This window comes from Amborella trichopoda, chromosome 7, assembly GCF_054954075.1.
Source record: "Amborella trichopoda isolate Santa Cruz 75 chromosome 7, AtrichopodaSantaCruz75HAP2 v2.0, whole genome shotgun sequence".
In the NCBI taxonomy this organism is placed as follows: Eukaryota; Viridiplantae; Streptophyta; class Magnoliopsida; order Amborellales; family Amborellaceae; genus Amborella; species Amborella trichopoda.
In genome coordinates this window covers 3,020,706-3,038,428 of record NC_142342.1, presented here as the reverse complement: position 1 = coordinate 3,038,428, position 17,723 = coordinate 3,020,706, and the positions used below count along the sequence as shown (strand labels likewise).

The following is a 17,723-nucleotide window of genomic DNA, read 5'->3' as shown; positions in this document are numbered from 1 at the left end:
TTTCAGCAAAAAGAGGGCTAGCGAAGCATTATTTAATTTTTGACATGGCTTCTATGCTGTCGGATCGTATATTGTAGAAATGCAGATTTGACAATAAATATATTTTTTACATATAATTTGATCCTAATATTTAAAGAATAAATAATCTTTAACATGGAGATCATGAATATGAAAAAAATAAAATAAATTGAAAACTATAAATAATAATTATATCAAAAAAACATTTAGACAGTTAGTTACATTTATTTTTAAATGGACCATCTATCTGCATCCAGATGGATGCTTTATATCTCTGGACCGCATATTGTAGAAATACGGTCCAGCCTGCATGACTGCATATACAGTCCAAAAAGTATAAGCATCCATCTTAAAGATGGATACAAGTAGATGTCCCACTTAAAAACAATGGAAACTAACTGTTCAAATGTTTTTTTATTAGAACTATTATTTAGAATTTTTAAAACTTATTTATTTTTTCATATTTATTTTCTCCGTGTTAGAGATTACATGTCGTTAAAAATTAAGTCAAAATATCCAACTCATAAATAAATTTATTACTAAGCCCGCATTTGTACATATGTGGGCTTGGCCGCATAGAAACCGGGTCCATTTTGTATTGGAATTCTGGAGAACATTTCCTTCCAAGACTTTGGAGTCTGCACTTTGCAACATGAAACGAAGGTCATGGACATTTCGATTTTTTTTTGGATAAAGTTCTTATTTTTTTCAGAGCTGGGAATTGTTCATGAAGTACTGTGCGTATGTAAATCGAATCGGAGCAGCGAGTGACAAAGAGGTTCTCTTAATACTCATTCATGGCGCTTTTGGGTACTCTCTCTCTATCTCTCGTCTTTGTTCTTCATTTCTCTCCATTCAACGCATGCTCTTTCCCTCTCTCTTACTTTTTTTTGCATTCAAATCTCTACAATTGGCATTTCCATCGCTTCAACATCCTCTCTCTCCTCCCCGAAACAATTTCATGGTGATTCTCTCCATTCAATTCAGTCACACACTTATTGCACGTTCCTGTCTTTACCCTTTCTAAACCTGCTATTTATCTGAAAATTTCATATCAGGATGTGGATTTAGGTTAATGTGTATTTATTTTTCTTTCATCTAATGGTATCGTTGATTTATTGAGCTGAACTGGTAATATACTGCAAATATTTATAAAATCAAGAAGAAACAGGAAGAAGAACTTCATTACCTGTCAGAAAAAAGGAACAAACTCGTACATAAAGCACAAAGTAATCGAAGGATAAAACTTGGCCGAGTCCAATCTGACTTGGTTGAGTTACTCGGGCTCAAGCCGAGTTATTATGTCCAAACTTGTGTAAAATAAATCTATTAAAAACTTTTTTTTTTTTTTTGGTAAAATCAATGTATAGATAGTGCGTGTGTGGGTGCATATGTGATTTTTCTTCTCATATGTGCTATTTTTAAATTTTCGCCTTTCTTGGATTTTTCTGAAATGCTCTCAACTATAAATCATTTTTCCCTGAATCCATCTTTTATATATATTTTTCATCTTTTATACATTGTTTATAGCTTACTTTACTCTTTCCTATAATTTTTTTTTTCAATTTTCTTCTTGTTTTTTGTCCCCAAATTCTTAGTCCTTTTCTGGGCTTGTGCACTACTTGCCACGTCCCGGAATCACTCGGCTCTGGCAAATAAATGAACCTTGAATCAAACTGTTATCCTTGTTCTAGCTCTCATTACTCAGATAATTTCATTTCGCTTTTTTCTCATTCCTAAAACAAGTTATTCTCCTATTTATTGCTAGATCTTAACACTTCTATACTTTTGCCAAAAATAAAGAAAGGTATATTTACTGTGTCTATTGTATCTGGATCTTTATCACAGTGTTGGCTTAAACCAAGCTTTTTTGTTGCAGAGAGCATGCTTGTCTTTTTCAAATTGATTATCAAATTACTAACATCATTCTGCTTGAGATAATTAGTATATTAGTTGTTATGGTTTATTGGATATCATGTAACACTCTTGTTCTAGAGAATTTCTGATTAATAGACAAATTTTTATATATAAATGAAAGCATGAAGAATAACAAACATTTTTGGCATCTATCTTGTAGAGTCCAACCTTGATGGTGACACTTTCGACCTTTTGAACCAATTCGAGCGCATATTAGACTCTGATCCTGACATGTAAGAATGTGTTTTTCCGTCCATTCTATGCTTGTTATTTTCACTTTGACTTTCATCTGAACCCCTATGTTTTCTGTGATAATGCAATGTTATCGATAATGAAATCTCTTTACTAATGGTATTCGTTTATCATTTTAATGAGTTCTGATCCTTTCGCTTCCAGAAATGAAGTGGGATTTGTGCACCCAACCCAACTTGTGGCTTTGAATGGTGACGTTGATGAGGGTTCAGCCAAGTCAGTCCTTAGTGGGACAAAGTCAGAGGATGGAACATTGAGTGAATTTATGCGTAGCGATAGGTTACAATATAATGAGAATGTCTTTTGGAATAGAGATCATAAATTGGCAATATCTCTTGCAGCTTTACTTCCCTTATACAAAGCTGCAATGCATTCATATACAGTCTCTAGTGAAAGATATACCAAAGCAATCGAGCTGACTGAAAAGAGTGGTGCTTCACCAAATGGAGCTACTAATAAATATGTGGAATCAGGAAGTGGTAACAGTGACATTTTGGATTTGTGCTTTGTGGAGAATGAGGTTATGAGGCACAGCAGGGCAGTTTTAATGCTAAATTGTGACTTTGAGAGTGCATGGAATTCCAGGTTTTTTTCATTTCCTTGCTGCTAATTGCATGTACAGCTCACTTTTCCTCCCATTGTATGACTTCCACTAGATTTCGCAACATTTATGAACAATTATTTCTTTTTTTTTTTTGCTAATTTTTTAACAATTAGTTGGTCTTGGCTTAGGTGATGGCAGTGGCTTTCTTTTCTTATAGGATGAATGCAGCAGAAACTTTTCATGGTATCTGTCTAATACATGATAGATAGTGGAGGGGCTTGAGCCATTGTCACGAGGCCATCTTTTTTTTTTTCTCCTTAAATTTTATGTAAAGTTACCATATTGATTTCGTAACTAGATTACTGGCTCATCATCTATTTGAGTTGTTACTATTGTGTGGAGCAGCATAAGAGAAAACTGACATATGCCGAATGGATATAGATGTTACCACTGAATATTAACCACCCATAAATATCCTAAAGTAAGATTTAAGGTTTTGATAACTCTCTGTGGCAGAAAAGTGGTGAAGAAGACAGCTAGATGGTTGAGGAGGTTGATTGATATCAAGAGCTATTTTTATTTTTTAAAATTTCATGGATGTGGGTCTACATTTTATTTTTTATGATTCTTTTTTAGGAATTATTTATTGCTGATTTTTACCTGTTTGGGGTTCAGGAAAAGGTGGATTTAATTTCTCACCTTTCGTTTCCGCATCAACGGTTCCATTTGTATTGTTTGAAAACCCTGAACCATAAAATAAAGGATATTCTGTTGTTGTCTCATAAGGGTTCCATGCACCAGATATGGTATTACATACAAGTAAAACTGACTAATGTGCCCTTGGATGATCTACAGTCTCTTCCATTCCAAAGAGTATGAGGAACAAGAAATTTCTCAAGAAGAGAACAAAAAATAAATAAATCAATGTTCCCCTCAAGTTAGTGTTTGGATGTCATCCAAGCCCTCCTTGTCTACTATAATTTGTTGCGTTGTTTCTTCAACCAACTTTGTAAAGTTGTCTGCTAGTTGATCGTCTATCTTCAAGTGTGACATCTTTTTCTTTTTTGAAAAGCTTCAAGTGTGAGATTTTGATGATCTAAGCAACAACTTTTCCCCATTTGAAGTGGCAGTCCACTTCAATTTGTCTCATGTGCCTGTGGATACATGGTTAGAGGAAATGAGGATTATCTTGGTTACTTATCACAACCCACAAGAGTTCTATATTGTGAAGCAATTCCTTGAGCCAAGGAAGCTCACATGTAGTTGAGGCCAAAGCCTTATAGTACTCAGCCACCTTAAACTAGCAACTATACTTTTGTTTCTTACTTTTTCAAGCAAGCGAATTACCTACTACCATGCTACAGTTCCTCAGTGTTGAACTCTCTATCCAAGGAACAGCTGGCCCAGTTTCCATCTGTGAAGACCTGCATAACACCCTTTGATGAGAGATATGAGCAAGAGGCTTCGAGAAAACTAGTGTTTCCTGAATTATATGAAGCCAGTAAGCGAACAACAAATCCATGGGTATTTGAACCCGAGTATCCTGGAAAAAGCAGAATATTTGATGGAAGAACAGGAGATCCTTTTGAAGTACATGATTATTGTTGGATGTCAAGATACTCTTCTCAGTGGTAGACTTAAAATATCGTAACATGCCTTGTAACTTACATTGTCTTGGATGCTATGGAAAAAACTATGATAAAGCTTTTAAAATTATTTGTGTTATGCGTAAATGTTTTGTTGAAAGAAAATCAAAGCTTATTAAAGCTTGTTGATGACTATGGTATGTTTATTGACAACCATATGGGGATATTTATTTATTTTTCTCTACTGATATTCTTGGTGATCTTTATTGCCTTTTTGTATATAATTTTGTTGATCACTATTCTCCATACATATGCAGGAAGCTGGTAGTTTCAAGTAAGCAGAGTATTTCATTCTTTCTAGCTGAACTCCAGTTATCAGCACTTATTCTTTCTTATGCACCAAAAAGTGAGAAAGCATGGATTCATAGGTAACTGGGAAGTCTTTTTTGTATGCTTGAACATAGATGAGATCCTGGAGTCACGTTATATACCTGATCTGCTGTTCATATCTTCCTCACATTGCCTATTAGCGATCAACATGTTGATATTATATTCCTTGTTGTGTTCATGATCTGATATATAAATGGCAATTTGGATAAAATATTGGAGTTGAGGTTGAACATGAGTTATTTTAATCTTTGGTTTCGTTCTTGTTGGGCTGGGATGCATCCAGCGTAAAATATGAAGAAGTTAAGAGAGAATGTTGGCTCCTTTTCTGTAACTTAAAGTGTCCAAGTGAGTGTTTGGGTGCTATCTTGAGGTAAGGCACCACCTTGGTATGTTACTTGGGCCCACTTCAGGTCAAATATTCCTAAGTTCCCTCTAGTGATTGCATCATTATCATCTAAGCCTTATCTCAATTATTTGGGATTGGCTACATGAATCATGTTCTTCCATTCTTCTCTTCAAAATTCATGATAAGATGTAACAAAGTTTTACACTGGCTGCCTATCAAACGCAACCCACCTCTTTTACTCGGGCTTGGGACAGGTTAAGAGAAAGTTTAAGGTCTTCACCCTTATTAGACTAGCAAAATCAGAAAATCAATCGCCCAAAAGCCTAAGCACATTACTCAAAAATGGCAAAGAATCATCATATAGCCTTTTCTCGATTAATTGGGGTTGGCTGCACGAATCCTGGTTCGCCATTCTTCTCTATTAAAGGTCATATCCTCAGTGAAGCCATAATTCCCCATATCTTTTCACTACTTCCAATCATGTCTGTTTGGGCCTCTTTGCCCTTTTCAATCCTTCCTCTTGAAACTAACTCGCACCTCCTAATAGGTGTTGTACTGGGACAACGCCACACATGGCCAGCCCTCCTAAGTCTACTATTTCTCATCTTATCGCCTATAGGTGCCACACCTAAATTTTATTGAATGGATTCATTTCGAATTCTATCCCTTCTTGTCTTGCCACTTATCCATCTCAATATCCTCATCTCTGCTACACTCATTCTCTAGGTATACTATTTTTTGTCCGCCCAACATTCCGCCCCATGAAGCAAAGTTGGTCTCACAGCTGTCCTATAGAACTTGCCCTCCAGCTTTGTTGGTATACGGCGATCACATAAAATTCCAATTGCACATCTCCACTTTGCCCACCCAGCTCTAACTCTGTGTGCGACATCTTCCTCAATCTTTCCATTTTCGTGGATTATCAATCCAAGATATCAAAAGTGCAGCATTTTTTGTACTTCTTGGCCATCAATCTTAACTAATTCCTTGTCTCTACTCTTATTATTACTAAACTTGCATTATAAGAATTGCAAAGAATGAGAGTTTCTAATTAGAGTCAAAATTTCCTTATATTAAACATCCAAATAAAGATTTAACGCCATCCACATTTACCTTCTTTATTTGGGGTTTGAAGAGTGTGCCCACACTAGGCACAAGCAACCCATACAAACAAAGAAATCAAAATAATGCTAATGCCATTCAAGCTCAAATTTACCAAAATCCTTGGAATTTATTCAGATCAACACAAAAAAGACCTACTCAAATTTAGTGTTGAACCAATTGAAAAACATAAAGACAAGTCGAGAGAAAAAGTAAGGCACAAAAGCACAATTTCAATTTGTTACAGCATGTTCCAACAACACATGGAGTCTCTCACAGAGGCCTTAAATAGGAACCTCCCCGGGTTTCTTTAGGAAGAAACACAGCCTCTCACTTTTTTTCTGGAGATACAATCCAAGTATAGTCTTTCTCACTTTGTTGTGGTGGAGAAATGCTCTGAGAATAGTTTCTCTCATTTTCCTTTGCAGGAGAAATGCTACCAGAATGGTTTCCCTCACTCTGTTTTGGAGGGGAGACACTAAGGGAGTTGTTTCTCTCACTACGTATATGAGAGATGCTAGCAGAATAGTTTCTCTCTATGCTTGGGAGGAGACATGCTGGGAGAAGGTCTTTCTCTCTTAGCATAGGAGAGAGACTACGAGAAAAGTTTCTCTCACTAGGTTTGGCAGGAGAAATGCTGAGAGAATGGTTTCTCTCAGTATGTTTCAGAGGAGAGATGCTGCGAGAATACTTTCTGTTACAATGTTGAGGAGGAGAGATACTGTGAAATTTGTATCTCTCTTTTTCTTTGGGAGGAGGGATATTATGAGAGTTTTTTCTCTCACTATGTTTAGGAGAGGTGTGAGAATTGCTTCATTTGCTATATTTAGGAGGAGAGATGCTACGAGAAATCAAGCAATACTTGTCTTTGGGCATAGACGGCCTCTCACGCCTGTGGTGTTTGTCAAGGGAACACGCTCTGTGCTTTGTTGGAGATGAGCGGCGAAGAGGGAACGCTCTCTGTGCCTTGTTTGAGATGAGCGGTGAAGATTCTCTCTGTGCCTCTCAGGAGACAGTGAGCAGATGTGGGAATGATCTCTGTGCCTTTCTGGAGTTGGTGAACGGCCGGGATGCTCTCTGTCCTTTTCAGGAGTCAGTGAATGGCAGGAATGTTCTATTTGCCTCACGGGGAGATAGTGTACTGTGGGGATGATTTCTGTTCCTTTCAGGAGTCAGTGAACTGCGGGGATGGTCTCTGTGCCTCTCAGGAGTTGGTGAACGGAGGGGATGCTCTCTGTGCCCCTCAGGACTCAGTGAACGGCGAGGTTGCTCTCTGTGCCTCACTGGAGATGGTGAATGGGGATGACGCTCTCTATGCCTTTTGGGAGATGGTGAACGGCGGGCATTGTGCCTGCCATCAGGGGATGGGCAGTTGCTACGCCTGCTCCTTGGAGGAGAGTGCCTCTTTCTCTGTGTGACAACAGAGGGGAAGGTCGATGTCTATCCCGATATGGCGAGACACTTGGAGATTTTCATACTCTGTTGATTGTGGCTAATGCAATAGATAGAAGAACATAAAACATTATATGCCAGAAGCACCAAATTGGAAATAAAAAAAAAAACTTGGCATGCAAAGCTTGTAATCATACGATCTACAAGATGGATGGTCCCCAAAATCAGCATGCAAGCAACTATGGCTATGGTGAGTTGTTGGTTATGGTTAGTCATCTATCATTAATCAACAACTGGTGTCATAATTGCATGCATGCTGATTTCGGCAATCATATATCTTTCATATTGTGCAATTATGTGCTTTGCATTCTAGGGCCTCATTTGAAGGGCCAAAAAATTCCAACAAGGAAGGGAGGTATTTGTTATGAGGGGATTTTTTTTTATTGACAGGATCACTTGTGTTTTACCTGTGTTTTTTGAAAAGCGTGGACACGAAATGTTGAATGCAGGGCAGGGGCATCAGGGGCATTTTTCACTCTTAAATGGGTGGGGGAAGAGAACTTGCTTTTTCCGTAATTTGGTTGTTCAAACAGGATCCTAAATGTTTGATTTTTTTTTTTTTCAATTTGGAGCTTCATGCATATATACTTTTTTTTTCCCTCTATTTCTTGCATCAGCCATAACCAACCATTCCACTGGTGTTTGAGGACACAGCCGTCAACTCAGCCTCGGCTTTGTTACTAGGCCTTGACAGGGTGCCAAGGCGATTATCCTCGCCAACATCAGGGGAGAGTGCACATTTGCTGTACTCGTGAGAGTAATTTTCGTTGCTTATGAAAATGGAAGTGGGGCAGAAATCACCTCTTCTTCACTTTTCTTGAATCTTGGAGCCCAAAACTCCATATTTCATCCTAAATTTTCAACCCAAGCTTGGTTTTTATTAGATCTGCCAATTAGAAGCCTTGCATTCAAGAAAAAATAGTAGATTTCATGGATTTTGTAGATCAATGATTTGGGCAAGTTCTAACCTGATTTTGAAAATTTTAATTTCTTTGAACTAGATGGTCTATCTTTGATGAAAATTGAACCCTAGGCCTAATGTTTTCTTGATTCTACTAAGTTTTCAATTATTTATATTCCTTTTTTCGGTATTTCCCATTTCTTACAAATTTCCCCAGCCCTTTGTGGACTCAGAGGCAGGACACATCCGAGTTATTTGGAAAGGGAAGGGGCCAAGTCCCGAGCTCGAGCTCGAGCCCGAGCCCGAGCCCAAGCCGAGTTTCTGAAAATTGATTCCCACAAATGAGAAACTTGCCACTGTCTAAAGAGAAAGATGCAGGTGCATGCCTCCTTAGAGATTTCTGTCTTGAACATAAGATTGTGAGAGTATTTAATAACCATGGCATGTGCATTTTGATGCCCATAGGGTCAAGCTAAAATAACAGCAGGCGGTGGATATTCTGGAAGCCTGTCTTAACTAAACTAATGCTCACATCTCTAAAATGGTTGTCCATCTGTACCTCATATGGTATGTGAATATTCTAGAACATTGACCCTCCGTTTTTCATATCCTATGGAGGTACCTCAAATGCAACTGTCAATTCTGGAAGGTGCTAATGCCATGAGAGGACCACTTGATTAATCATGTACTGGGAAGCCATACTGATCATGTGGGGTGCTTCACTTTCCAGTTTCCTGTGCTAATTAGGCCCCTTTTTTATGGTTCATGTAACCAGGTTACTCTCCCCTTCTTTTATTTCTTAAGGAGTTTAAAAAATTATCAAATAAGGCCCCATTTTTATGGTATTATACCTGGCTGAGGTCAATTGCTGCATAGGCTGTTTCCTGGGCCCTTGAATGTAGCTTTTACACCAACAGTTAAAAAAAAAAAAGTAGCTTTTACACCTCCAAGTTCTTTGTATTTGCTACCCACCAAGTTCTTTGTGCAAGGAAGTTGCAATGTTATCTCTATTATCTTAAACATAACTTTTTATGTAATTATAGTGCTCCATTGGAACTTACAACAACAGATGATACCATTTATCATTAAATGCGGGGACATATTGGCATGCTCTAGCATTTCATTGGCTACAAAAATTCTTTTATGGTCTGTAAATTAATTTTGTACATTGATTTTTTTGTATACAATTGAATATTCGTTTCTTCTCTGAAATATGGCTGTTTCAAAATTCAAACAAAAGAAAACGTTCAGCATATGAAGGTACATCAGAATGTATTTCAATTGAATACTCCATGGAAGTTCTGAAGACAAAATAGAAACAAATTTTAGCAAGAATAGACTTTGATGTCAATTTTGTTCTATACATCAAAGAAATCTTAACATGGAAATATTAGAAGCCCTGGAGCAGTTGAGTGGTCTTGACTGACTTATTAAGGAAAAAAGGTCATAGTTGACATGAAATCATATTCTAGGGAACGACATTTATTGTTAACTTCATGACAAAATTTGCATTTGCAAATGTAATAAGGTTTTCTCCTATTCCTTTGTCACCATCATCATAAGTATAATTGATAAAGGCTAATTTGTCATTTGAATGGGGTGTTGAAATATTTTTCTTACGTAGTTTGTGTTTGTTCCAGGAGGTGGGTGATAACAATGATTTCAAGAAAATTTCCAGTTCTTCAAGAGATTTTGGAAAGAGAATCTGAGCTTGTGGAACGAATTGCTGAGGTTTATTCTTCATCAAAGCAACTGATATTGTTAAAAAGTGAAGGTTCAAGAACTTACCTTTCTAAAAGGAGAAAAATGTTTAGTTTTTAATTTCTGCATTTTCCTTTGGCAGGGAGGAAGCATGTGAAATGATCTTTAACGTAAAAAAACATTCGTTTTCTAGATAATGAAACATTGTATCGTAACGTTATTTGCCATTGCTATACCTGGCTTTGTCCCTTGGTATGCTTTTCGAAAGGAACTAGTAGTGATGTCTTCTTGGTTCTTTGTAGATCACGCTGACATGTGTTCTCACCAAGCCTTGCCAGAAAAACATATGTTAGAGATTGTGAGGTTCTCTGGCAGACCTCTTGGGATAATAACTTTGCGTGGGAGATGCCATTGTCTAACATCTTGCTTCCAAAATATTATCAAAAACAAAATGATAATCACAAATCACACTATTGCGTCAAGAATTTACCACTGTTCCTCGTTATAAAAGGGACTTATTTGATTAAAACTAATTGGAATTATTTTTATTTTCTTTCTATTTCATTGTTACTAACTGATGCTTGCACAACTAGAATAAGAAAATGGCGGATATGTTGGCTATTTTGTGTATATCATGGGGAGCTTATGAGTATTGAGGTTTTCTACCATCCTAGTTATGAACAGGGCCGAAATACTTGATAGGATGCCTGTTTCTCCTTATCATTGAATACTTCTTGAGTCACTGTAACCCTGCACATATAACATTTGAGCAGTAACTATTCTGTTGTCAAATGCAAGCCTTCTACCAATGGAGGCAAGTCATGTTGAAGCTTCTGGTCTCTTTGTGGTTCTATGCTTTCAACTCTTCATCTTAATGACATCCTGGTTTGAGGCATCGGCTCTTTTCTATCAGTTTCTGTCCTTTTTTTTTTTTTTGAAGAGAAAATAAATCATAGCTTTTTTGTTATTTTTAAAAAGTTAAGTGTGATTGCATGGGAGTGAACCATTTCTATGGTAAGATCAATATGAACCCATCTTACTCTTGTATCTCTTGTGATTCTGTTTATGGAATTTCATTTTTCTTTATTTCTAAACAAGAAATATTTAGAAAATATATATCTGGCAATTTGTTTTTGCAGAAATCCAAAATGAACTATCGTGCGTGGCATCACCGCTGTTGGCTTGTTTCCTACTTAACAAGAAGTCAGGTAAGTTTCTAATGATTAAAATAAAATTAAAAGAAGACAGGTTAATGTCTTTACCAGTTTAACTAGTTGTTGTATTGCCGAAGAATCCACTATGGCAATGACCATTTTCTCGAGGTGGATATTGTACTTGTCTTTTCTTCTACCTGTTACCTTGATTTTGTAATATGATATAATCATCACTACCTGCCTCCAATATTTTGTCTCTCTTCTTTGTTTTTAATTAGTTTTCCTTTTTCTTTTATTTGAACGGGGAAAGAGGTGTTGAAAGGATCATCAAACCTTATAATTTTATTGTGGCTATGATATGATTTCTCTAATCTTGCCCACAAATATTTCTTCCTGGCCTTGGTCCATATCATACTGAAATTTTCTTTTTAGATTTCAAGTTCCCAGTTTAAGTTAATCTACACATATGTAGGTGGGAAGTGAACTAGATAGAACCAGAAGATGGGCCGAATTACATGTTGCAGATAACTGCTGCTTCCACTATCGCAGAGTAACTATCTCAAGGACAACTTCCACCCATCTTGTCTTTATAGTGTGATAAGATTTACATACCAAATGCTTTCCCTTTTAGTATCCGTATCTACGATATATTTGTGTCCATATGAATTTGTCTTTGCTATGTCAGGTTATGTCATCAACAATACTAGGATAAATTTTTAAAAATGGTTGCCTGAAATATCTGTTATGTGTATGTTCCCTTGTGACCGTCACTTTTATTTGAGAAGTATTTCATTTGTGAGGGGAAAAGTCATAGATCTCATACTGTCAAAAGAAAAACATTAAGGGGCCGTTTGATAACGGTGAATGGGTGGGAAAGTCCCCAACTTTCTCCTATACTGTAGCTTTCCATTGTTTGGGAACAGTAAATTGGGAGAAAGTCGGAACCCACATTTTCCCCAAAGCACTATTCTCATGGGTAAAGTTGTCGACCTGCGACTTTCATGGAAAGTTCACGGGCATGAACCCCGACAAAAATTGCGGTTCTCTTCTCTCGCTCGTGTTGAAGCTGCTCGATGTTCCTTCCTCCATGCTCGCACCAGCAAAAGTTAATAGTACATCTCTCTCTCTCTCTCTCTCTCTCTCTTGAAGTACCTGTAAATCTTCATAGGCATTCACGAGCTCCATCTCTCTATAAATGAGGTGATATCCTTTTCCATAACCCAGCTCAAAATTTGAACTCCATTTTATCCTTATTATAAAACGAAACCAAATCTCTCTCCTCTCTCTCTCTCTCTTTCACTCTCTCTCTCTCTCACACACACTCTCTCTCTCTCTCTCCCTTTCTCTCTCTCCAAAATATGCGATAAGTTTGAAAGTTATATCTCAGATGCTGTTTTAGTTCAATTTTTGCCTTTGTCTTCAGAAAAGCTTCAAAATCTTCATAAGAATGATTGCATTTTGTAAAATGATGGTGATTCTGGAACTATTGACACTCCAAAGGGCGATCTAGTTTGTGGATCATTGATTGTTACACTCCTTGATCTATGACATTGTCCTGTAATTTTTCATACTCAAGTTTTCCCCTCATGACATTGATATAGAGATTGTTAGACTCCTTGATCTATGGCATTGTCCTGTAATTTTTCATACTCAAGTTTTTCCCCTCGTGACATTGATATAGAGAATTCAAGAATCTTAGTGTAAAAAATATTTGTGTTTCTGGGTTTTGGAGAATTTGACGGGACAAGCCACATTTTCTATCAAACGATTGGGGGAGATGTTGTTTTATGGACGCATTGATAGGTGGTCTAGTGGGTGTGCAAAAGCCAGCCTTATCGCAGAGGTTAGCCATTTTGTCGACGAAATGCCTGAGAGAAATTAAGTTTCATGGAATGCTACAATTACATCATGAGTACAAAGTGATATGTTCCAAGAGGCTTATAAGCTCTTTGAACGAATGCAAGCGGAGAAATTAAATTTGGACAAATTTGTAGCAGCCAGATAGTGGTTTGGAACTTTGGGACATGGAACTATGTCAACAGTTTCAGAAATCAATGGTGTTTACTGTGTTATATTTGTTTTGGCCTGTCTCTATAAGGCAATTTTAACGTTTTCCTCTTTTTGTATTTGAAGATATTATTTATAAAGATGACTCTTTATGTGAACGATGATTTATTATTTTCTCAAATCTCTTGAATTTCTACAGTATTGGATCGACTTCTAGATGTTCTTTAAACCAAGTCAAGGAGTTTTTAGCTCAGTTAGATTTGGTGGTCATAGGTGAACTAATTCATGGTTGCATTGATCCTGTCTCTCTTTTTCAACAATCTATTTCTCTGGGAAGTTTTCTTGTTTAACACTGGGGCCTAGCCCGATGTACATCTATTAGATTAAAAGGAAATATATGCTGGCATTATGCTAGCTTCAGGTTTTTATTGTAATTTGCTGGTTTGGGATCTCTAGAGTAAGGGAAATGGATCGATGGGTACATAGAGAAGAGTGGTATTGAATTGGACATGGTGTTTATTGTAAATATGGGTGCTTGGAGAAAACTTTCGAAGTGTTTCATGGCTTGCCTCAAAAGAGGATTTCTCCTTGGAATTGTATGGTGTCCTGAGTGCTTGTGCACATTCAGGCATAGCAAAAGAAATGTACTGCTATTTTGAGTCTACGACCAAGGTTTATGATGTCAAGCCCAAAATGGAGCATTATGGGTGCAAGGTGGATTTGCTTGGAAGAACTGGCGTGTCAGAGAGAGCAAAAGAGCTCATTGATGGCATCACTGTAAAGCCAGATCTTCTTGGTGCTCTTTATAGATTATTGGTAATCTTGAAATAGGTGAACTATCAAGGAAACAGGTTATCGAGCTCAGAAAACAGGTTCTCGGAAGAGGCAGTCAGGTTGGAAGTGCCACAATGTGACATCCAGACTTCCATTCTCACCTAGTGGCAAGTCATCGAGCTCAAGCCTCACAATAGTGGGTGCTATGCCCTTGGCTAATTTAATTTATCACAATATGATCTCTAGTGATATATCACATTGTTATTAAAGAGGATGACCTTTTTGAAATTATTTTCTTGTTGTGAGAACTAAATATCATTAATTCTATGTTAGAAGATGAGCTACATATAAAAAAATATATAATTTCAACATAGCGTACTATTAAGAATTTCTTTTATCATTAGAGAGAATGGTATTGAGTGCTATATTAACTGCATAAAAGTTAATGAATGGTATTCTATGAATTGTAAGTCGAGGCTGGCACAGATCTATTGATTGAAGTGATGAGGGGTGACATGTATAAACATTGCATATTGCAATGATGTAGATCAATTACTTGAGGCACATGCATGGTTGTGATTGAACCCTATGTGGTTCTCATACCATATGTGGTGTAGGCTTGTTAAAGTTGGTACGAGTTTGTGATCTTGTTTTTATCCATGGCAATCAGGGCATCCTTCTTGGGTGGGGAACACAAGTAACAGTTTGAAAATCACATCTACTTGTAGTTAAATTATTTGTGATACTTCTCTAAAGATTAAATTTCAATCATAACTATACATGGTAAGAAATGCTTTAGATAGGTAGTGACAAGAAAATCTTATTAAAAATATACATTACACGCATCAAATCAGGGAAATACATAATGAACGATTAAAACAGGTTGTTTGTGCTTTCCCAGCATCAACATTACCAAACAGGAGAAAGCAGCAGCACCATAGTTTATCAAAAAGGGTTACTAGCTTTCAGGCTACCAATTTTCACTTTCTCCCTGAATCTAGGAAACTCAGCAACAGGGAGCATCCCAGGGAAACTGTACAGAAAGTTATCAAACGCCCCCTAAGTGATGAGAGTAAGAAAAGAAAACAGAAGAGGATAATCAAACTTGGTTCTTTCTTACGCTCTTTGCCATGACAACTGTAATAAGAAATTTGCCCGAAACATTTTTTTTTCCCCTTTTTGCTGCAGCGGTTGTTCCTTAGCTTGTTAGAGACCAAGAAATGTGCTCCACATGACCCTAAGGCGCAGCTTGAACTGGATATGGCTTGGAAGGTGAGCATACATTTAAAAGAAAGTATTTTCATGAGAGAATTGCAGAAACTCATGTATTTCTTCAAATCGACAGGAGGAGCTGAAATGGAATCAATCCTTGATATGCCGCTACATCGGGAGAGAGGTACTCCAAAATAACCAACGTATCTAGCTTTGCTCTCAACGTTTTCAGCAATCCACCTTTTCTTTTTTTTTTCTATCACCTAAACATGGGTGTCAATACTCTTCACCTGGTGTCCCCAAAACATGGGTGTCAATACTCTTCATCTTTCAATTTTAGTTGTACACCCATTACTTAAAAACATGCATGGCCCCTATACATATGCATATGTGTGTGTGTAGTGTACGCACATGTTGATTTCCATTACTGAAAACCTCATTCATTTCACTACCTATCTTATCCCACTTATTTTTACTACATTTATGGCCTAACAAACACTCGCAATCTCTCTCTCTCTCTCTCTCTCTCTCTGCATTAACCTTTGCCTGCGTTTTTTGTCAGATGTGTGCCTTGCTTAAACTGATATGCCTGAAATTCAACTCTTTTATTTCTTTGCAGTCCCTTTGGGTTCATCGTCGATTCCTTTCTCATGGTTGGATAAATCATATTGCATGTGCATCTAGTTCAAGTTTAGGAGACTCTGATAAGAGGAATCCAGAGATTATGATGTTTTTGGATGGCGAGTTGGAGCTCCTCCATTCGTGTTCGAAATTTTCAGACAGGGAATTTGATGATGAACATGTTCAGGCAGCGCTTGCAGCATCCTACATATTGTGGATTTCGAGGGTAAGATTCCAAAAGACTTTCTTGTCAATTGAAAGATGCATCTACACTCATATAACTATTCTAGAAGTATGCGTGACATGTCCTTAGGCTATGAGCACAAAACATTGTTGGTGATTTTGTGAAGTTGTCATGGATCGTCTCTCTCTCAAGTAAAGTCACACACACACGTGTTTGTATGCACATGTTTGGGGAATAAAGGTTTGGATGTCACTCTTGAATTCACGATGCGTGCTGAGAGGAAGAGCTCTGTAGCACTAAGCTGCTTGCATCTAGGATGAAATTTGTGTCAACTGATGATTTCATGCGTAGCCACAAACAACCTGTCAACTGATAATTTAAGGCATGACCATACCCCCCCCCTCTCTGTATGCTGTTGTCTGGTTCACACTGACACAATCAATCGATTAAATCAAAATTTGATGCTTTCTCTCAAATTTTATGCCCTCTGTCTCACACAGACACACTCATCAGAGTTTCTCTCTCTACATCTTTCTGTTATGTGCTTGTACCCTGACAATCGCTCATGGATTAAATCAAACTCCATCTTTTCTGCCCCTTTCTATGTGTGGTTGACAAATTACTATTCAAGGTTGAGATCACACTCCGTGCATGCCCTCCATCTCTCTCTCTCTCTCTCTCTACACGATGAGTTAATTTTGAAGTTTTTGGGTTTCAGAGGATTCCTCAACTTTATGTGAGTGTGCTTCTAAGCAAGTTTAGAGAAGGGGAAGGAAGAGATGTGAAGGCCATGCTTCTTGAGGCTTGCCCAGAGAAGTCCTTGCTATGGGAGGGGCTATACGCCTATCTTTCCTACAAATGACTGAAGAGTTCAAAGCATTTGAATTCCGTCATAGCTGAAATGCTTCCATGGTTCTGCAGGAGCAAAATGTACATCTTTAGGACCACAAATTTTGCGGATCTGAGTCATCTGACCCATTGGCATCCATGGAAAGGCAAGCATGGCAATTTACTATATATATATATATTTATATTTAGTTTTTAATTTTTTGGAGGGACCATCTCAACCTAAATAGTTGGGAAAAAGCTTGAATGATGATGTTAAATATGAAGGAACTGGAAAGTTAGAGATATCCCAAATTGAGCTGATTGAGCAGTTTGGATGTCCAATGTCGAACCATGGTTTCACTAAAAGACCTACATACAATGAGGTTAGTCTAGACATGCAGTGCAAGAATTGCTCCTAGTTATCATTTTATGGCGGGTTAGATATTGAATATCCGAACCTTTTTTTGGGCAAAAAAAAGGAAAAGAAAAGGATACGTGTGGGTTGTTTGGCCAGTACATATCCGAACCGGCCACACCTGTTATTTTCTTGAGTTAAAAATGCTTCCAACATTGGATGTCTAAATTGCCTAAATACAAAAAAATAAATAAATAAAAGTGGTTCAGACATCGAATGTTTAAACTCCCTTTCTAACTCAAGAAGAAAAAATGAAATTGGTAGGAATAATGGATATATGAATTGATGTAAAATGAAGATTTAAAAAAAGAAAAAAAAGA

General features: G+C 37.3%; 1 protein-coding gene across 8 annotated transcripts; it reads left to right on the top strand.

Annotated features, from left to right (window-relative positions):
* The first annotated feature begins 546 nt into the window (after nucleotides 1-546).
* LOC18447159 (Protein prenylyltransferase superfamily protein) lies at nucleotides 547-17,382 on the top strand. Of its 8 annotated transcripts, none has more exons than XR_016059468.1 (11): nucleotides 547-828; nucleotides 2,096-2,168; nucleotides 2,332-2,772; nucleotides 4,635-4,745; nucleotides 10,148-10,281; nucleotides 11,348-11,416; nucleotides 11,835-11,912; nucleotides 15,332-15,415; nucleotides 15,489-15,539; nucleotides 15,975-16,202; nucleotides 16,879-17,382. XR_016059468.1 is itself a non-coding variant. In XM_006857260.4 (11 exons), the coding sequence occupies exons 1-11, from the start codon at nucleotides 816-818 to the stop codon at nucleotides 17,020-17,022; spliced, it is 1,383 nt and encodes a 460-aa protein (XP_006857322.2). In that variant the 5' UTR covers nucleotides 547-815; the 3' UTR covers nucleotides 17,023-17,382. The 8 variants fall into 8 exon arrangements, 6 of the variants coding, with proteins under 6 accessions (XP_006857322.2, XP_020530966.1, XP_088728401.1 ...); XM_006857260.4 differs by having other exon boundaries at nucleotides 10,148-10,238; XR_016059467.1 differs by lacking the exon at nucleotides 11,835-11,912.
* The last annotated feature ends 341 nt before the right edge of the window (nucleotides 17,383-17,723 follow it).